Source organism: Callithrix jacchus, chromosome 4, assembly GCF_049354715.1.
Source record: "Callithrix jacchus isolate 240 chromosome 4, calJac240_pri, whole genome shotgun sequence".
Taxonomy (NCBI): Eukaryota; Metazoa; Chordata; class Mammalia; order Primates; family Cebidae; genus Callithrix; species Callithrix jacchus.
Window position 1 is genome coordinate 60,329,085 of NC_133505.1, and position 22,238 is coordinate 60,351,322.

The 22,238-nt window shown below is 40.8% G+C and overlaps 1 protein-coding gene across 3 annotated transcripts in view; it reads right to left on the reverse strand.

Annotated features, from left to right (window-relative positions):
* PKHD1 (PKHD1 ciliary IPT domain containing fibrocystin/polyductin) overlaps positions 1-22,238 on the reverse strand; it is a 515,189-nt gene that overhangs the window by 425,741 nt on the left and 67,210 nt on the right. For all 3 annotated transcript variants that reach the window (XM_035295877.3, XM_035295878.3, XM_078370699.1), the window contains 6 exons: positions 21,505-21,700; positions 21,188-21,255; positions 17,984-19,591; positions 15,875-16,018; positions 10,411-10,630; positions 3,619-3,769 (listed from right to left, as the gene is read on the reverse strand). In XM_035295877.3, coding sequence (XP_035151768.3) covers positions 3,619-3,769; positions 10,411-10,630; positions 15,875-16,018; positions 17,984-19,591; positions 21,188-21,255; positions 21,505-21,700 — 2,387 coding nt within the window. The remainder of the gene's footprint in view (positions 1-3,618; positions 3,770-10,410; positions 10,631-15,874; positions 16,019-17,983; positions 19,592-21,187; positions 21,256-21,504; positions 21,701-22,238) is intronic.

Here is a 22,238-nt window from a genome sequence, read left to right on the forward strand (position 1 = left end):
GGGATTTCTGGGTCAAATGGTAGGTCTACTTTTGGTTCTTTAAGGAATCTCCACACTGTTATCCATAGTGGTCGTACTAGTTTGCATTCCCACCAGCAGTGTACAAGTGTTCCAAGGTTCTCACACAAGGAATTCTTGAATTTTGAATTGGCTACCTGGATTGTAGTCCTGATTAAGCACCTATTGGTGCTGGTCTTCCCCAGACCCAGGCCTAGGCCCAGATAACTATTCATCATAATACTGGTTTTTCCCAGGCCAAGAAAGGGAAATTGTACATCCCAACATAGGTAGGGTAACCATGCATCACATATATATGACAAGTTGTTCTGTTCCCAAACCCAGGTAGGGTAATCACATACCCCAACAAGGGTGACATACTATCCCAGCATAATTATTCATTGTCAGCCTTGCACTCAAAAGCATCCTAGTTTGGGTATAAATTATATAGTCACTTAGATATAAGCACTCCACCTATAAACTTCATTATATCCAATTTCTAAATCAAACCAAACCACCCTAACAAGAGTAGAACCTAGAATTAGGCCTGGCTCAGTAGCTCATGCCTATAATCCCAGCACTTTGGGAGGCCAAGGCGGGCGGATCACAAGGTCAGGAGTTTGAGACCAGCCTGGCCAACATGGTGAAACCCCATCTTTACTAAAAATACAAAAATTAGCTGAGTGTGGTAGTGTGGGCCTGTAGTCCCAGCTAGTTGGGAGGCTGAGGCAGGAGAATTGCTTTAAACCAGGAGGCAGAGGTTGCAGTGAGCCGAGATCATGCCATTGCACTCCACCACACCACGGTGAGACTCCATCTCAAAAAAAAAAAAAAAAAAAAACCCAGAACCTAGAATTAACAATTTTCCCATTACATAGAATTTTGTTTTTCTGGACTCCAGGCCGCTTTGTGCCAGCCATAGTTGTTTCCTAACTTCCACATATTGATCCAGTCCATGTGACAGGACGTGTGTACCTGAGACTCTTGCTCTATTCTTTAGGGTCCCATTGGAGCTAAGCTCAGTCATAAGTTCAGATGAGTTTGCCATAAATCCCTGTCATTGTTCCCCCATGTACTCCTGGCTACTTGAGAGGGCCCTGCTAGATTGTTCAAAACTATGACATCATCACCAACACTTGAATGTAATTCATCACATCTGAAACCCACAACGGTGGTACCTATCTCCCCTCTACCCCCTCAGGCCTGGAGTTCGCTACACACGGGCAGTAGCCTCACCACACATCCCTGGTTCCTGAAGATTAAGTGATTTACTTCTCCCACAATGACTATAGCCGCATGGGTTATGAGACCAGATATCTACTTGTGTGACCTTTATCAATCACCTCTTCTTATGAATCTCAGTTAATTCATCTCTGAAACGAGCTGGCTGGTCTGGAGGATGAGGCCTCATTTCCCAAATATCTCTTAAAGGTGGAGTCTCTTTCTGTATTATTTTTTAATCTCCTTCGGAACATGATAGAGAACCTTGAACATGGTTGGAACTCAAATGCATGTTACATAAGATTTTTGAATCAGTGAGGCATTTAAGCCTAAAAAAATTCAAAATTAGACTTTGAGATGATGGGAAATTAAATGAATCTAAGAAGTGAAATGATCTGGTCAAAGCAGCAAGCACTATAGAGAAATAAATTCATATCATTTTCTAGCACTATGACTAGTTTACTAGCATTGCCAATAATAGCTAACATTAGACATTTACCATGTGTGAGAGGCAGCTCTCAGTGGCTCACACCAACCCTGTGAATTGGGAACTGTTATTGTCTCTACTTTGTGGTGAGAAAACTGAAGTACAAAGGGGTTAAAGAACTTGCCTAAAATCCCCCAGGAAGTAAGTGATATATTAAGACCCCAGCAGTCTTTGGAAGGCTGAGGCAGGTGGATCATGAGGTCAAGAGATCAAGACCATCCTGGCCAATATGGTGAAACCCTGTCTCTACTAAAAATACAAAAAATTAACTGGGTGTGGTGGCGTGCCCCTGTAGTCCCAGCTACTCGGGAGGCTGAGGCAGGAGAATTGCTTGAACTCAGGAGGCAGAGGTTGCAGTGAGCCAAGATTGCACCACTGCACTCCAGCCTGGAGCCTGGCACCTGGCGCCTGGTGACAGAGCAAGACTCTGACTCAAAAAAAAAAAAAAAAAAAGACCCAGTGGTCTACCTCCAAAGTCCATGCATTTCAACACTAGGTCAGCCTGCCTCTCCCTCTCTTTCACAAGCATTTGCTTACCTATGCATCCTAACACCAGGTTATTATGCACCCAGCAGAAACTGAGGCCCAGAGAGGCTTAAAGATCACACAGTGTCCCACATCAGTCTCAGTGCACTACAATACACTTTTGAAATGTCATTGACAGCCGACTGCTGAGAAAAGGCACAGAATGAAGTGGAAGTGCCACTGGGAGACAGTGGCTCTGGAGAGAATAAAAACTGGCAGTTAAATTGACAGAAAGAGGTGTTTGTGGGGGACACAATGAAGCGAGAAGTGACAACCCAGGGTATCACTTGAAGGGATGGTCAAGGCGAGGAAGAAGCCTGCAGAGGCCACAGAGCAGACAGTGAGGACCTGGAGGATGGGAAGGTAGGCACAGAACAGTTTAGGAAGAACAGAAAAAAAATGTTTGCCATCGCATACATTTTTAGCACCAGTATAAAGTTACAGAAAAACATACATTTTGAAGCCAGGAAGTTGACTTTTGGATTGGGACGGTTTGACCAAAGCAGCATTCACAAGAGAATCTGGTATGGCAAGTGCCACATAATAGGCACTCAATAAATGTTTGTTCCAAATAAAAGAGACAAAAAGAGAAAAATCTCAGAATTGCTTTCATAAAGAGAAAGGCACCTAAGGGAGTAGATGCTCAATAAATATTATTTTTTTATCTGTGTGCCGTGAGAAGCCTGGGGAGCTGTAAAAGATGATCTGATCCATTTCCAAAGAGCCCTGAGCCTCTGATTGCAATTCTCACAAATTCCCAGGGAAGGCTGTGGAATTCCTCTCTGGGGACTTACAAACACATTTTCAGAAGAGCCACTTGGAGGGAGTGGTTTAGACCATTTCAAAATGGATGAATTGAGGCAGAGAGGCTAGAGCGAATGACCCTGTGGTCCTCTTCATTTCTGATGTCCATGTAATCCCCCCAGAAGCTGAAGTTTCCACTCTGCTCCCGCATGACACAGAGATGAACCAAATGGGGGACCCACAGACATTACTTTCCTACCAACCTGAGGACAGCTGAGTGATTTGGAAGCCTTCCAGTAGGGTCTGGTTAAATCACAGGCCATTTATTTTGTGAAGAAATAAACCACAGAGAGCCCCTTTCAAACATGCACGCAGAAATCAGGACAAAATGCCGAGGAGATTATCTGCTCAGAATTTGCTTTAAAAGAGCCTGGGCAGCACTCATTTATTTTTGAGAAAATATATGATTAACCAGAGTTAACTATGAATTCAGATATTGTGCATTAGACCAGCTCCTCAAAGTTTGAGCGCATTTAATATTATATATCGCTGCCATTTGGACTAAATTGTTTTTTTAATGTACACAATATTACAAATTTAATTTGAGCTGTTTGAATCAGTCTGTAAAAAAGATTTGATTATACCTGAGTGTTCTGGCCCCAGCGTTTCCGTATCTCAGTAATCTTGACGGTAATTGGCTGATTGGGCGTCTCACACTCCATCTCTGCCTCAGTTTCCATGGTAATGTTACAGGAGCTATTATAGATGAGAACTTCATCTCTTTCCACTTTAGGGCTGAAACGAGAGGGGAGGTTAAATGGGGTGTCATCAATCTTAATGAAATGCAATTATTTTTACTCTTATTAATCATTGCAAGCCATTAGCTTGTGGCAACTACAGGCCACCATTTGTCAAATTTTGCAAATTTCTGTAATTTTGTTTCCATTCTTTTATTGTTTATTTGTTTTTCCTTTTATCTGCACACCCTGCAATGAAAATGCACATGGTAAATATCTTTCACTGAGGCCTTTCTCTTTTCCGAATCTATTAAAAACATTAGCAAAAGCAACTCTGAGCCCAGCTAAACAAGCAATGCACGACAATACTTCCAGTTCCAAAAAGGGAAACAAATGTGGGGGAGAGTTTTTGTTGTTTCTTTTTTCTTTTCCCCTTCCCTCTTCCTGCTTTTACTCATACTTAGTGTTGGGGCCGTAATTGCCTGAATCCCCTTAGGGCAGATGGAGAAATTGGAAAACCCACACAACTGGCTAACTGGTCCCTAATTCCAACTGTGAAAAAATGAGCTCATTTAGGCTTTCAATTCCCTCTCCCCAGCTGATGGCAATGAGGCTCTGTTGCTAGCAGTGGAACATTAACTTAGTAAATTAATTAAACTTACTTAACAGCCCAGACTAAGGAGATTCGATATATGTGCCAGTTATACTACCAGCCACTCGCTTTAAAAGTCCTCTTGCTTTAAGGGGAGAAGCCAGACTGGATTTAAAATAAAAAACAGCAGTGTAGCATTACAGAAAGTCTAAAAATATGCCATCTAGAGAAGGTGAGGGCAGGGTTAGGGAAGGGTGTCGTCCCCAACAGGTGTGATATTTATTCAAGAATAATACTGGCTACAGACATTTTTTGCAACTAACTCAAAAATTATCAGTAATAATGCATGATGTTTTGTATTTATCAACAATTCCATATGTATGATCTCATTTCAGCCTATAAATTAGGAAGAGGTGTAAAAAATGTAACCCAAAGAGATCAAGAGAGTCTCAGAAAGTCAAACACAGAACTACCAGAGCTCTGAGGTCGAAACCAGATGGTCCTGTTTCTTAGAGCAGTGCTCTCAAGTTTTGAAATGCTGATTGAACATTAGCCAGGAAGATGGCAGACCCCATGGGAAGACCAGGAAGGGTGACGAGAAGGGCAAAAAGGTCGACACTTGAGAAACCATAAACCATGTCAAACCCTAGCATCTTTTTTCAAATCCATTTTAAAATGTTTTTTTCCACAATTTTCTAGAAATAATGAGTAGGATAACTAGTACATTTCACCACTCAGTATTCTCTTCTTCATGCTAAAATATTCTCCACTCTCTAACTAAGACATGGCTTCTAAACCCAGAGTCCTCTAGACCTACTAATGTAGACTGTCAATATGTTAACACCAGGTCCCCCAGATCTGAAGGCAGATTGTTTGGGCTGACCACTGAGGCTCTGGTCCACCTTTATCTGAGCCTCTTTCTCATGGCACCTAACACCGTATTCATTTTGAAGGCCACCATGTTCATACTTAGATAGTGGTCAACTCAAAGTCTCAGAGATGCAGTTTTCTGAGGATTTCACAATGCTGTGTTTGTTCAGATAATTTTCTGAGAAGCACTGGCATGTGAATCTTAGGCTTGGAAGCAGATGAGCTGGATCTGAATCCCAGGGCGGATGGTTACCGTCTACATGACACCGAAGACATTACTTCGCTAAGCTTTGGTTTCCACATTTATAAAATGGAGTTGCCAATAATTGAGTACTTTGTGTAGGTGCTGAAGAAATTGAGCGAGATGAAGCATATAAATCGATTAGCATGGAACCTGGCATCCAATAAGAATCCAATAAAGGCAGCTTGCATTATAGCTGTTGGAGCTGTGTGTACCATTATTATTAAAAATGTAAATGTGACAATTTACATTTTTCATTGTTACATTTATCCCACTGGTTTAGACCCATTGCTCAAATATGTTTTGAATCTGTAGCCTGTGATCTAGCTATAAATCCATTAGCTGATCCATCGTCCGCAGGGTAGACAAAGCCACAGGATGAATCCAGCCTTTGCTCCCGGAGCATCAGTCATATTCCAGGATTCAGAAAGGAAAAGCAAAGTAATTTAACTTTTAAATTAAAATTTAATGTAGTATTTAGATCCATATGGAAATGCAAAATTCATGCGGACTTTTTAAACACTTCACTTCAGAGCAACTTGAGGCTTGCATCAAGCCACTTTGAACTCTGCACCTAGAACCTATTTTTGCTGCTGGGGGTGGAGAAGTTGTTGGACTAGTTTGTAAAAGTCTCCCTTTATATTTATAGCATAAGTCACTTCTAACGCTATCAGAGAGGAAATTAAGTTGGTTTCTCACACCACACTCTGCATGAGTTGGTTTCCAGATCGCTACTTTCAATTCTGAAGGCTCACAAACCATCTGATGAATAATTCATTCTAGAATTTTGTCAGGGATAACATCAAGATTAGTTGTCTAAATTTCTAGAATTCCTCCTTTTCTGTTAGGTCCATAGAATATCTGCACGTCGCTTCTGTTATGTAACCCCTTCTCATGGTTCATTGCCAGCAGTAGGTCTTCAATCGTTAAGAGCAAGTTTTTTGTACCCAATTTATGAATGATCTGAGAGTACAGACTTGAACTCAAGGGAAGTAGTGACCAACTTCCTTTAAAGCCTTTCTTGGCCTCAGGCTTCCACTTTCCTCATAAACCTTCTTATGCCCTTTCCTGACTCTTCACTGGCAAAGGTACAAGTAAAATGGGCTGAATCACTCTGCCCTCTGTTTGCCTGTTAGAAACACACAGTCTTTGCTAAGCACGTTATTCTCGCTCTGAAGAGAATTAAACTTTTTCTGTTAGCTTGGACATTTTGTTTACCAGCTTCAGCTCACACTTCTTTCCATATTTGTAACTACCTTGCTAGAAATTTTTTTCATTAAAAAGCCATCACCAAAATAAGCTTAGACACTAGGATATCCAAAATAGATTAACATTTACAAAATTTCAAAGCTTCTAATAGCTAGCTACCCTTCCATGGTTTCTTCCACAATAATCCTATGAGTTAAGAAGCACAGTTGGCCATATTTAAAAATAAATGTAAGCATATATATCTGCAATATAAGGATTTATATATATGCAATATAAGCATATATAAAGAGATAAATATATGTATAGATATAGATATGGATATATATGCATACACACTACATGCATACAAATATTTCTGGGAATGTGGTTTAAAAAAAATTGGGTAAAATGGTGGCAAAGATTGTTCTAGAATCTAAGACTCCTGACTCCCAAAGTATTGTTCGTTAGTTGATCAGTCAGATCCTAAAGTAAGCAAGTAATCTTGGCTGTGCTCCTTAGGATAGGGAGGGAAAACACTTTGCAGGCATTTTCTCTCCCTCACTTCCCCTGAGATTGCTTCCTGTAGCTCTGAAACCTAATGGAACCCAAACAGCTCAGCCAGGGCTCTGGCCAGGACTCTCACTCTGAGGCAGCCAGCATGGCATTGCACTAAGCACACCACGTCAGAAGACTTGCGTTCCAGTCCCAACATTGCCATGGCTTGAGTGTGTGACTTTGGAAAGTTATTTAATCTTCACTTAGAAGAGAATCTAAACTGTACTTTGACTTTCGATGCTTCACATAACTCTCTGTGCTCATCAGGGGCCACTTTTCCTCCTCCTCACTCTACTCCCACCCTCCTGGCCTCTGAACAGTCATTAAACTCGACAGTTCTTTTGCATTTGCTGCTGTCACCGCCTGACCCTCCATAATGACACCTGCTTCTCTTCTTAACATAAAAGACTTCTTCAGAGAAGCCTCCTCTGAATACACTCTCTAAATTACCCCCCTTTATTTTTCCATCACTTTAGAGCACTTAACACATGATCATCCTGTTTATTATCTGACTTTCTTTTCCACCCGCAAGGGCAGGGACTTTCATGATATCCACCACTGAGCCACCAGCACCTGTCACAACACCTAGAACAGAGTAGGGACGTGATCAATACTGGATAGATGGATGGATCATTGATGGACGGATGGATGGACAGATGGACGGATGGATGGATAGACGGATGAACATACAGGGTACAATTTTTGCCACAGATACACTTCTCCCTTTGCCAAATGACATCCAACCCCACAGTCATTGTGGATGGCAGGGGGATACAGCATTGTGTTCCCTGGAAAAACACATACAAACTCAATGAAGAAAAAAAATAGGATCAGTCCTCCAGCCACCTAGAGACAGGCACCATTAACATTCTTGGACACATCTTCCCAGTCTTTTCTCTAGTAACCTATGTGTGTACAAACATACGTACCATGTACAACAGTAGGATCAAACTGATATGCTATTTTGAGACCTATGATTTTTTTTTTTTTTTTTTTTTTTTGAGACGGAGTTTCGCTTTTGTTACCCAGGCTGGAGTGCAATGGCACGATCTCGGCTCACCGCAACCTCCGCCTCCTTGGTTCAGGCAATTCTCCTGCCTCAGCCTCCTGAGTAGCTAGGATTACAGGCTCGCGCCACCATGCCCAGCTAATTTTTTGTATCTTTAGTAGAGACAGGGTTTCACCACTTTGACCAGGATGCTCTCGATCTCTTGACCTCGTGATCCACCCGCCTCAGCCTCCCAAAGTGCTGGGATTACAGGCTTGAGCCACCGAGCCCGGCCTGAGACCTATGATTTTCACTTCTCAATATATTATAAACATTTCCCTATCTGGTTAAATATTCTGCATCCTTATTTTTAAAGGTGACTTAGTACCATATCATTTGGATACATTCTTTATTACTAAAGCTTGTTTCATTTCAAATATTTTTTGATATCTGAAACTTTAAAGATTATCTGTAAATATAACATATTTCTATCTGCTTTCTTAAAATAAAGTCCTAGAAGAGAAATTGCTGGGTTACGGAGTATAAAAATTTTAAGGTTACTCGTGAATTGGCAAATTGTCCTCTGAAGATTGCGCTATCTTACCTTCCGGCTGGCAGCAAAGACCACTGCCAGCTCCCCTGACTCTCATCCTCACTAAGCTTTGTTTGTTTAAATCATAGGGCACTTATGGTAATTCTTACTCCAGAAAACATACCCACTTTTCCCTACTTCAACAGCCTGAACATTCACGAGCACTACTGAAATGATATTCACAGGCAAAAGTATAATCGTTCATGGGGTTTGAGGCTCAGTTGCCTCAGCTTCCCCATAGAATGAAGAGGAAGAACATGGAAGAACTCCAAAGGAAGAGTTTGGGCGATTCAGATGAAGTCTCTGAATTCAATAGAGGCAGGAGCTACTGACATGTACTTCCTGGTGTCCAGCATCAGTAAGTTCTGAAATCCAGTCTCACCTGAGTCCAATACCCAGTACTCCATTTCCTGTGTGACCTAAACAGAGTTCTTCCTGCCCTTTTAGAAAGCAAACAGCCAAGGAGGTTCCTCTTCTACTACAGCTAAACCTAAACTTCTGGTGCCATATTCACACTAAAACACAAACCGTCTCAGGATATCACAAAGTCAGACTGCCATGAAAATATCTGGTTATCTCTTTCATAGTGGGGAAGTCGTCTTGTTTAGTTTCATATTTAAATAAGAAAAGAAGCCAGGCACAGTGGCTGATTCCTATAATCCCAGCTTTGGGAGGCCAAGTGGGTAGATTGCTTGATCTCAGGAGTTTGAGACCAGCTTGGCCAACATGGTAAAACCCTGTCTCTACTAAAAATACAAAAATTAACCAGGCGTGGTGGCACACACCTGCAATCCCAGCTACTTGGGAGGCTGAGGCATGAGAGTAGCTTGAACCTGGGAGACAGAGGTTGCAATGAGTCGAGATCATGCCATTGCACTCCAGTCCTGGCAACAGAACAAGACTCTGTCTTAAAAAAAAAAAGAAGAAGAAGAAGAAAAGAAAAAAGAAAAGGGGACTTCATTAGATAATCAAAGGTAGCCACTCTATCTGGATAAGAAATAAAGAAGGTTACAGGACAATATTCAGCCATGAGACATCACCCTGCATAGGAAAAGAACTCCTTGCTGAGATGAAAGCAATCCAGAATTACAAACATGGTCACACTTCTTTTTTATTTGTTTAGAAAAGGGGACTAACTTGGAAAGTTGTGGTATTTATTTGTCAGGCTCTTTTTTTAAGTTAAAAAAAATCCTTATAAGCTTATGGCTTCTAAATCCTAGATCTACAGTAATTCCACGTATGCAACCCCCCTTCTTTTGAATAAACATTGTACAATCTGCTGGATTTCTCTATGACTTTTTTTCATACTTGTGAATCTGTTTGGAAAGAAAAGAAAAAGGAAAGGGGGGGAAAAGCCTTCTGTTTTTCATAACGTCTAATCTTTCTCCCCATTGGCATTCACCAGATGTTGCTTTGGATCGGAAGATAAATATTAAAATCTAAGCAAGAACAAAGCGAGCTGTTTACTGGGCAGATTTTTCAGATGTTCTCTTGAACAGTTGAAAAAGACAGGAGATGCTTTGATATGCAGGCTGGCTGGAATCCACAATGCAACGGGCCCTCCAAGAGAGTTGTAGTCCCCCCATCCACCCAGCCTCCACTCTCTGATGGCTCCATTGGTCCACTGGCCAAGCATTTGTGGGGAAGTTCAGGGAGGGAGAAGGTTGGGTTACCTGATAAAGAGGCCCGAGAACGATGGAAACATTGACTCTGCCCAATGATCTGGCACAAAGAGGCATTGGGAACTTTCCTCGCAAATGTAGAGGTAAGGCCACGATTCGAGAAGTCCCTCTGTCCCCATGGCAACTGTCAAATCACACTGCACATAGGTGTGTCTGGCAGCCTCACAGTTGTCCTCCTCATGCTTCACGCCACACAGGAAAGTCAAGGACACTGCAGGAAACAGTCACCGTTAGGAAAGAACCACGGAAGAACTGAAGGCCTCCAGTCAGTTTCACAAATGAAGTTCCTGTGTCCTCCCTTGACCAATAGGAAAATGAAATTATCAGTTTACTCTTTTAAAAATGTGTTACGTGCAATGTACGCAGAAAATTACAAGTATCATTTTGTAAAATATAAATCATCTTTATAAAAAAACTCATGTGAATCTCCCAGCCAACGTAAGATCTAAAATACTTGTAATACCCTTAAATCTGTATGTTTCTCCCCTTTCTGTCCTTTTCCTCCTCATTCTGAGAAATAACCACTTGGCATTTTTTAAATAGTTTTATCACACATGTTTGTATTCCTAAATACAAACATGTATTTAGGAGTTGAGTTTTACCCATTTTTTAAACTTTATAAAAGTGATAAAGTATTCTTGGACCTGCTTTTTTCATTCCATGGTACATTTCCAAGATTTATCCATATTACTACATATAACTATTGTTAATACATTTCACTGCTGTTCAATATTGTATTGCATGAAAGTACCATGATATATTTATCTATTATGAATGAACTTTTTGATATTTCCAAGTTTTTGCTACTAGAAACATGTACAAAATTTTGTCTAGGGTACATGCCTATAAAGAAAATTTCTTATTCAAAGAGTGGGTACACATTCAACTTTACCAGATAGTGCCCTACTGTTTTCCAAAGTAGTTGTGCCATTTTATATTCCTACCAGCCATATTTATAAGTTCCCAGTATTCCATATAAACACTTGAAATTATCAGACTCTTAATTTTTGCCAATCAGGTGTGTAAAATGGCATTTTATTGTGGTCTTAATTTGCATTTCAATCACTACTTTTAGGTTGACCTTTTTTTTTCTTGAGACAGTTTCATTTTATTGCCATGGCTGGAGTGCAGTGGCACAATCTTGCCTCACTGAAACTTCTGCCTTCCTGATTTAAGCAATTCTCCTGCCTCAGCCTCATGAGTAGCTGAGACTACAGGTACACACCACCACTCCTGGCTGATTTTTTGTGTTTTAGCAGAGACAGGGTTTTACCATGTTGCCCAGGCTAATTTTGAATTCCCGAGCTCAGGCAATCAGCCTGCCTCCACCTCCCGAAGTGCTAGGATTACAGGAGTGAGCCACCATGCCTGGCCAAGTTAACCGATTTTTTAACTTATGTTTTCTCCTCTGTGAAATTCCTGTTTCTGTGATTTGCCCATTTTTCTATTGGGCTATTTGTCTTATTGACTTGGATAAGTTTATGGATTTCTTGATTTTTATATAATTATAACAATTAACATGTTATAGAGATAAAAAGAAAGTATTAGAAGCACACTGACTCGGGCTGTTTTTTTCTAGGTCATGAGACATACAAAAAGCATCATGAGGCAGACTGGGAATGATCTTTTAACTAGAAGATGAACAAAGAGCTACATGAGATGGTTTAGGAGCAGTTCTGTCTGAAAACCTTAATAAAGACGGAAAAAGAAAAAACATCTCTGTAGCCTCCTTCCTCTGCAGCAAGCCTGCCCATGTCGGTATGCAACAAAGGTTATCAAGGGCCATGAGCTTAGACCTGTGCTTCCCTACCTCATTACCATATGGGCTTAGACCTGTGCTTCCCTACCTCATTACCATATGGGCTTAGACCTGTGCTTCTTTACCTCATTACCATGCTGCAGCAAGTGCTGCATTAGATAACTATGGCGAAGAGGGTTTGTAGTTATGCAATCATGCCCAAATAGTATTATTGTTGCTATTATAGTCTAAAGCACCTGGCACCCAGGAGGTTGGCTATGAATGTGTTTTGAATGAATTTGAGCAATAAAAATGACTGACAGTAGGACTCTTGTATGAACAGACAAAACGTAAGAACTTCCAGTTAGTAAGCCCTAAGGCAAATAAAAACAAGCTCCACACCTATAAAATAATGAATTTGTTAAAGGTGATTAAGCAGATGCAAATTGACAAGCTGGATTATGAAAATCACCCAGGGCTGGGGATCAAAATCCATGGGTTTTACTCAAAGTTCTGCCACTAAATAGCTGTGTGACCTTAATCACTTTAGCTTTCCATGCCTTATGGAAAAGCTAAAGTTTCCATGAAAATGTCATGTGGTATAATTCAAGGTATAAATGCAAGAAAGCCAAAGATCAAAGATTTTGCTCATTTTAAACAAACACAAAGTATTAGTTTCAGCTAACAGGATGTTTTGGCAACTCATTATAAGAAAAAGTAAATTTCTCCTATTGTTAGAAATACAGTTTGCGGAGATGGTAACAATGGGTGACCCCCAAAACAGCAAAAGCACATTTGTAGAGCCCGCTGCTTTAAATCCCCCTGCCCCACTCATGTAAAGAAAACCTATTAGTCCTGTGGCACAGGCACAAACAAGACAATAATCAGGGAAGTTTGAGTTCTGGGTCATTATCTATAACCTGGAATGTGAAACTCACTCTTATTGTACGAAGTCAAACTGAAGAAAAAACTCAAAGCACAGGTCAAAATTCAAAGTTACCTTGGTAAAAGAGAGAAGTTAACAGATATAAACAAAAGAACAAATTAAAAGAGTAAGGTAGTAAACTACAAAAGAAAAAAGAAATCATATAAATATGAGGAAAGTCCAGCTGTGCACAGCCATGGTAGAAACGCGCGCACGCACACACACACACACACACACACACACCCCTTAGGGTAATAGTAGGTAACAGAAAGCTTATTAACCAGCAAGACTGCAGTATAATTTTACAAATAAATATGGGATCAGACAATACACAGGCATCTTATGATGCTACTCAATTTGGCCAGAACTTGCTTATATAGAAGAGCTTCCTTGTTTGGGGCTTCAAATTAGGAACGAATATAGAATTTCAGAGAGGGCTGAGAAGTGAGACACTAAAATGTTTACTTGGAAAGTCTCTGATTCAGTAGGTCCGAAGAATTCACATGTCTAACAAGCTCCCAGGTGAGGGCCCTGCAGCTACTGTGCCAGGAAGCACACTTCCAGAATCACTGCCTTAAAGTAACTGAGATTACTCAGCTTTCCAAAGAACCACCCGCTGATTAAGGTTGAAAAAAGTGGAGTAAGGAAGCATCCATTAGGCAGAGGATGGATTTCTCTGAGAAGAGCAACTGTGAAACACTTGTAAGGCTTGCTGCTGGGAAATTCTCCTCTGAAAAATCCTTAAAAATACAACCAACTCTTAGCTAACTTGGTTGTATTCAATCCTGTCTGAAAATGGAGAAATTCGTAGTCGTTTCTAACAATGTCTAAGACATATCCCCTTTGGCAATTTGATGTCTATTATATATCTACTTCCTAGGGGAAAAAAATACACTATCATATACTAAAAATGCTTCATCCAGTTTCAGCGGGTACAACAGAATCCCCAAATCTCCAACTTGGATCTTAAGTAAGAAACCTGTGGAGCTGGCTCTCACAAGTTCCTCTCAATCTTTAGACATTGTGATTAAAAGTCTTTTAAAAGACTTTTTTATGAAAGGAAAACTAGCCAAATTATGCATTTCTCTACAGTAAATGTGTGCCTTGCAGAATCAATGAGTGTTTGGTGACACCTAGTGGCCACATAAATAGTTACAATTTCCAACTCATTTTCCTCTAAAAAAATCAAGGAATGTTGAGTTATTTTCTAAAAATTAGTCACATCTTTCTAAATACAATACTTTTTATTATTCTTCCCCTAGAAGCTATAAAACTTAAAATGTCACAATTTACCTGGCCCTAAAACCTCACTGATTTTTATCTTATGCTAGTTAAAATTAAGTGTTTTGAAATAACAACACAGCTTTTTAAAGTGTATTAATTCGAGCAGTGTATATGTGGAAGCTTTTTTTTAAAAAATGTGGCAGTATTAGTTAAAAATTAGAGCCTAGAAATGTGCAGTCTTCACTTTCTGTTTCCACTGTTTCCCAACCTTTCATTTATTCCTCATGAAGCACTCATTTTGCACATACCCTGAACACTGCTCCAAGCAGAGGAGGTAGAGCCATGAATCAAACAACAAATCAAGACAATGTCTTGAACTTCAGTCTTCTATTGTATCTCAAAGTTCCCACTGTGGAATCCATCTCTCTTCCATAGTGCTGTGCTTACATACATGATGATAATAGGAAACTCACTTTCTAGTATTTTAAACAAAAATGTTTTCTCCTCTCCTTCTTCCTCCTCTTCTTACCCTTTCTGCTTCCTCCCTCTCCTCCTCCTCTTTGTATAAGACAACACAGTACAAACTTCCATCACAACAGCATTATCCATCATAAAATTCTTGTCCAAGCTCAGATGATGTGGTGCTTTTATCACTTTGTAAATCTTTAGCCCACATTCAAGTTGCAGACAAACAAATTAGGAATAAAAACTTAAAACATGACATAGAAAGGAGGTGTGTAAATGTAAATGGTTAAGTGCACAGGTATAAGATCTATGATTATGCAAATAAGATAATCACCTGGCTGGCTACATGTGAGCTATCTCAAATGCAGTAAGGTCCTGTGATAATAATAGTAATTTCTTCCCTTTGACGTTTTTTCCCCTGAAGCTGTGGGGTATTACCATGTGTTGTAAAACCCCAAGCTTTGCAACTTCCTCTTTCATCCCTTTCCCCACAAAGACATGGATTCTTATACGACAATTTATATAATGGCTACGCAGCTTAAAGTAGTAAGCAATTGTGGTGTTTTACTAAGAAGTAATTGTTACTATTGCAGAACAAGAAGATAATTTGAGTGCTGGCTTTTTTGCCTATAATAAGAAATCGAAAACTTTAGACACAAAGGTAATTTTCAAGTGATATCCAGCTCAACAACCTCCATCCCTTTACTGATACCTCTAAAAGCAGATGTCTTCAGCAACCTCACCTCAGAACAAAGCCAAGAGCTTGTTTCCTCCATGACTCCTATAGCTGTCATTGAAACTAATATTCTGAATTCAGAATTACTTCCTCCATCATTCTAAGACTGCAGCTAAGAACATAGGTGATACGTTTTTCAATATTCATTCAACACTGACCCATTAACATGTCAAAAGTTATTATGAATCATTGTAACAGGTGGCCCCAGATTCTATCATTTTAGATGGGGAGTAGAGAAATTATTTTCCAAGGAACACATAGAGAAATTAGTAGTCAGTACAGCATCAATCACAAAAATAGAATTAACCAAAGAATATCATTTTCATATATATGCTTTGAAAGGTATGTGTGTAACATCTTTACTCACCGTCCAGGGGTGGAACCAAGCAGCTGAAGGCAGACACTGTAGCATTAGCCAGGACTCGGCAGGGAGCACCACACACAGCAGCTGAGACATTCCCTGGAGAAAATCCTACTCCAAACACATGCACCAGCCTTCCACCCAGGCAGCCTTTAAAGACAAAGGTACAAGTTCATGATCATACAGGCAAATCTCCCTTCTTTACGTAACTCAAAATTCAAACCTTTGCTTCCTCACTACGTATCCTTCTTTTCACATCCTCAGAATCCACACAACTGGCTTCAGGTGCCTGCTGGCCTCAGTTTCCTCTCCACTTAGTCTCTGCCCTCGGTTCTGTCCAATCACAATCGCATTCAACACCCTATTGTGTTAAAGAGGTGTTTTTTTAATGTAACAATTTTCATATAGAAAATTAATGCTTATTTATAGTTTTTAAACTTTTATTCAAAGAGCCATGAAATGAAAGTAAATATTCCCCAATGACCTGTCTCCCTCCCCAGCGGTATCCAGGTATGGAGTTTCTTTTTTTTTTTTTTTTTTTTTTCAGGTATGGAGTTTCTTATAGCTTCTTCTGGAATTTTTAAGCATCTATGTTTGGATTATTCTATCCATATTATTCTGGGACTTGCTTTTCTGCTTAAAAGTATAGCATAGATATGTTTTCAAACCTCTCTGGATCCAGTTCATTTCAAGAGCTACCTAGAATTCCAATATAGGGCCCTGCTACAATTCATTTAACAATTTTTCTATTGATAGAAATTTCGATGATTTTTCCCCTTCTGCTATGATTTATAGGGATGCAATAATTGTACATGTTTTGGGAGATTTGTATGAGTGAAACTAGTCCATGTTTCTAGTTCACACTGAGATACAGAGTCTAGGTGGTACTTAGCCACCTGACAAACTCAAGAAGAATGCTTTTGTTTAAGGTACATTTCCTGTTTCCCTGCTCTTCCATCATAAAAAACATGGAATCTTAGGGAGTAGAAAGAGGAATTTGGGGATCATCCAGTCCAAACTCCTTTATCAAGTAAGGAAGCTGAGTCTTAGAAAAGTCAAGTGTAGGGCCGGGCACGGTGGCTCACACCTGTAATCCCAGCACTTTGGGAGGCCAAGGCGGGAGGATCACAAGGTCAAGAGATCTAGACCATCCTGGTCAACATGGTGAAACCCCATCTCTACTAAAAAAATACAAAAAATTAGCTGGTCACGGTGGCACATGCCTGTAATCCCAGCTACTCAGGAGGTTGAGGCAGGAGAATTGCCTGAACCCAGGAGGTGGAGGTTGTGGTGAGCCGAGATCGCGCCATTGCACTCCAGCCTGGGTAACAAGAGTGAAACTCCATCTCAAAAAAAAAAAGAAAAGTCAAGTGTAAATTAGCTAAATTAGTGACAGACTAGAGCCAAATCCCAGTTCCCACAGTGTTCCACCAAACTGAGACAAAATTTGTTCTAGGAAATGACTTGGTTAGTACTCCATCAGTCTAAGATTCTGTTTCTATAATTTTTTCTATACTTTCTAAATCACAACCAAATCTGAGCTATCTCAAGTGCAATAAGGCTTGAAGTGAACAGAAATTGAAACCTATTCTTCGCTGGAAGAAAAGGCTAGGCAAATTTTGGTATATCTAAGGGGAGAAAAATTCAACCAATTTAATTGTTCTATGCATTTGGCTTATTATTGGTGAAATATGAGTTTCACCTGTAAAATATTATAAATGATAAAAAATTAATCATATTTAATAAATTTTAAACAATGCAAATTGGCAGATAGGGTCTAAAACTAGGTGAAAGCATTTATGTTCTTAAATGATCAAATTATGAGCTCTTACAAATGGTGTTATTTAATTTAAAACACAAATCCACTTAATGCATCAAATTAAAATACAATCAAACATTTAGAGAATATATGCAATTTTCTTTATTAAAAAAAAAGCTTCATAAACACAGCATAACCAAGACAAGCCTTAGGAAGGAATTGGGACTGTAAGAAGCCCATGGGCTTCTCTTTCCTTCCATCAGGCAGATTCATATTAATTTTCTGCTTCCCAGAAGTGAAAGGAGCTACAAATTGATTTACATAAGAAAGTGTACTGTCTTATTTGCTCGACTTACCAAAGTTCTCGGTCACGGCTGTGATAACAACTCTTGAGGTGAACACCTGGACAGATGAGGCCCACCCTCTGATGTAGTCATAGGCTCTGACGTGGTACTCCCCAGCCGGAAGGGAAGGGACCACACACTGGAGAACGGTGTGGTTACCAGAGACACCCATGCAGGGTGACATCCCTACAAAAATGTCAATGTTCGCAGCTCCCGAGATCTGGGCCACTGCAAAGGTTAAGATGTCATCTCTCTGAGAAATAGAGAGCAGTTCTGGGGTAAAGGCACTGCTGTAACCAATGACTCCTATGTGATACAAAAGTCCATCCACCTCTATTTCCAGAGCAACAGAGCCATTCCCTGTGGGAACAATGCACTGGATGAGCTCAGCACTGATGTTCACCATCAGGCACGCCTGCTGGTCAATGTAGACAGACGTTGTGTTCTGTCCTCTCAGGCCTATGCCCTCTACAGTCAAGAGGCCTCCGCCATATATGCTGAAATTCTTAGGAAAATAATGAAACACTTGAGGCATAATGTAGAAGTGTCTGGAAACATTGCCAGTGCAAGCATATCCATTTCTTGCATAAAAAACTGACAGGTAGTGGAGTCCTGGGGCTAAGTCTCTTGTCTGGCATGCCACGTGGCTTGCATTAAAAAAAGTTACATTGCAAGGAAGTTGATCATCCACAAACACCATCAGCTCATCAGCTGTGGTGCCTAACCTCTGACCCCTCATCAGCACAGTAGTCAGAGACCCATTGGTGTTTGTGGCCAAGGCGTCCATAACAGGACTTGCCTCTTCCTGCATGAAGAAAGTGCAATTGCCCTGACACTCACTGGTTAGCCCATTGACCAGGACTGTGACATTCAGGGTGAAGGAAGCTCCAGGCAAGGGGTCACCCTCCAGGCTAACCTGGCAGAGAATGGTGCGGTCTCCCAAACTCAAAATCACACAAGTAAAAGGATCTGACAGGTAAACCCGAACTGACCTCCTTCTAGAGTTAAGAAGCAACCCCCTCACAGTAAGTATGGTCCCACCGCATGCCGAGCCCTGTGATGGGACGATGGCCATTATCCGAGGCATCACTGCAAATTGCTGGGGCACCATAGACATATTAGCAAATCCCATCTGCTTGTGACGTACTTGGAGAGGATAGACGTCCGCCTCCAGACTGTGAAGAGGGATGGAGCATCCAGACAGGCTCGCGTTGCTCTGGAAGGACTGTGTATCGACATCACAGTTCAGCCTCCCCAGGAGGATGACTGAGTTGGCTAGGTTACTTCCACCCACACGCAGGTGAAGGCTGCTATTTGTGATTTCTGCTTGCAGGGCAGTGACGAGCGGTGTTGCCGCTGCTTCGTATGTGAAGGTGAAACTGTTCCCCACCAAGCTTGGTGAAGGACCATGGATGAAGGACCTGTTGCCAGCCCAGACCTCCACGGCAGCTGGGACAGTGGGAGTGCCTGCATGGGGCATCTGGGGGGCTGGCGGGGTTTCACACCAGATGCTCGCCTCCATTAAGTTCACAATATTACAGGGCTGATCGCCCACAAGTACCCAAACCAAAGTTGGGTCCCTGCTGAATCCTATTCCTGAGATGCTGAGGATGGTCCCTCCTAAGGTATGAATATAGAAAACAAAATATTACAGCTGATATTCTGAATTAAGAACTCACAGCACCCATGAAAGTCCCAGGGCAATTAAGTAGAAGGTAGGGAATGTGTTAGTGAAACCTCAATTACTTTTTCTCATCCCCACCAATGTCTAATTTGTGATTATTTGGACAGGAGTCAGAAGTGGCAAATTCATGTAACAGTAAAATAATATAAATGGTTATATAGGAAGGACATCTTTAACACAAACTTTTCAAGTACCTTTGTATATCTGAGAAGCCACCACTTCAACTTACAAACTAATGAAAAATCATGTTTCTCAGTCTTCTTCTTATGTGTTACATTATTGGACATATTATCCTGTATGCCATACATAGACTATTTGTACATTGTTCTGTATACATTCAACTTATATACTAATGAAGGTCAAATTTATTGAAATCTCCTATTTTCTATGTTGCTCTATATAATATTCCAATAGTCCATATATTATACATTCTAATATATTCTATTTATTGTACCACATATTCTATATTCCATGCATATGAGAGACACATTAAAAGTCATCGAATCACGCTGGGGTGCTACCTTCATAGAATCTGCCTTACTCTCCAGTAGACAGGCCACCAACGATCCAACCCCATCTTCAGGACAGGATTGGAGCAAGATGACCCACAGCATAACCAAACTGCGCAACACAGCTTTTAAGAGGATTTTACTATACTCAAAAAGGATAATGTGCTGTCTTACACACAATCACAGTGATCATTCACATGCCACTAGATCACGTTTCATTTTTTTCTGAAAATAGTTTTAGAGATTGCTCTATTTGTCTTGTCCTTTCATCTTCCATATCACATGTGTATCTCTGACTATTTCTGAGTTCTTCATCTGTATCCCTTGCAGAAAGTGAAGACCCACAGACTTATTCCCTCCCTCCTTGCACACACAACATCTAAATGGTGAATGTAAGACATGCTGCCCTTGTTTTCCTCATATCCGCTCTAGAGTCCCACCCATCAGATGCTTCATCCTCTTTTCATTAGAAAAACAGGCACATCTCAGCCAGGCACGGTGGCTTATGCCTGTAATCCTAGCACTTTGGAGGCTGAGGGGGGCAGATCACCTAAAGTCAGGAGTTTGAGACCAGCCTGGCCAACATGGTGAAACTCCATCTCTACTAAAAATACAAAAATTGGCTGGGCATGACGGCAGGTACCTGTAATCCCAGTTACTTGGGAGGCTGAAGCTGGAGAATCACTTTAACCCAGGAAGCAGACATTGCAGTGAGCCGACTTGGCATCATTGCACTCGACTGGACAACAAGAGTGAAACTCGATCTCAAAAAAAAAGGAAGAAAAAGAAAAAACAGGCACATCTCCTTGTCATAAAAAAATCCCGAATTTCCTGAGCAAAGGGATCATCAAATTTTGACACCCTTTTAAAAACACCCCTCAGTTCCTGGAGCCTGAGGAAGGTCTCTCTCCTGTTTCCCCTCTCCGACATCACCATCAAGTTAATCCTGAAACAAAATCTGAATATCCAGCGAACAGAATTTCTGGATACTTGATAACAGTCACATACATAAGAGCCACTCACCCAGGAGGGACCCACAGCAAGGCTCAACGCTGAAAACTTCTGTGATGTACTGGATGTGCAGATCAACCCTACAGAAGATAGGGAGATGGTTAGGAAATGGCTGATAGAGATAAGAAAGAGTAAGCCAGAAGAGCCATATGTATTTTGGGGAGAAGAGAAAACTGTCTGTAAGGTCTCTAAGATGTGTTCAAATGTTATGAACCCTTTGACCCTTAACTTCAGAAGAAAAAAGAAAAGACCTAATTCAAAACTAGAATGACCTAGCTGAATGCTAGACCATCAGACAAACCTAAAATTAATGCAAGTGGCCACCTCACCCTTGTGAGCGAATGCTGACCCCATTGATAGAGACGGAAATTCTGTGGAGGCCAGCTGGCAGTGGTGGCAGTGTCACCTCCAGGCCCCAAGCTGCCTGCATGTGAACCGGAGCCAAGGCATCCTGGATGTGGACTTCCACATCCAAATCCGTATAGTTCACCAGCAACGCCACTCCAATGGCCAGACTTTCACCGCCTGTGTTGAGAAAAGTCCATTAGCTTCTGAGATGTGAGTTTATGGGTTCAACTACCTATTCAATTCTAAAACTATCTTTTTGGATTAAATACACAGTCAGCCCTATACATAATACTCCAAGAGTTTTGATACAAACCCAAATTTTTTGAAAAACTTCTGACAACTTTTTTTTAAGACAGGTCTCATTCTGTTACCCAGACTGGAGTGCTGTGGTACAATCTTGGCTCACTGCAGCCTTGACCTCCTGGGTTCAAGCAATCCTCCCCCCTCAGCCTCCCAAGTAGCTGGGATTACAGGCATGTGCCACTATACCCAGCTAATTTTTGTATTTTTTTTTTTTTGTAGAGACAGGGTTTGGCCATGTTGCCCAAGCTGGTCTCAACCTCTTGGGCTCAAATAATCTGCCCACCTCGACCTCCTAAAGTGCTGGGATTACAGGGGTAAGCTACCTTGCCCAGCCTAACAACTCTTTTATCAGAGATACAGTCTATAACCTCAATGATATAAAAACAAAAATTGGCAGGACAATTGTATTAAA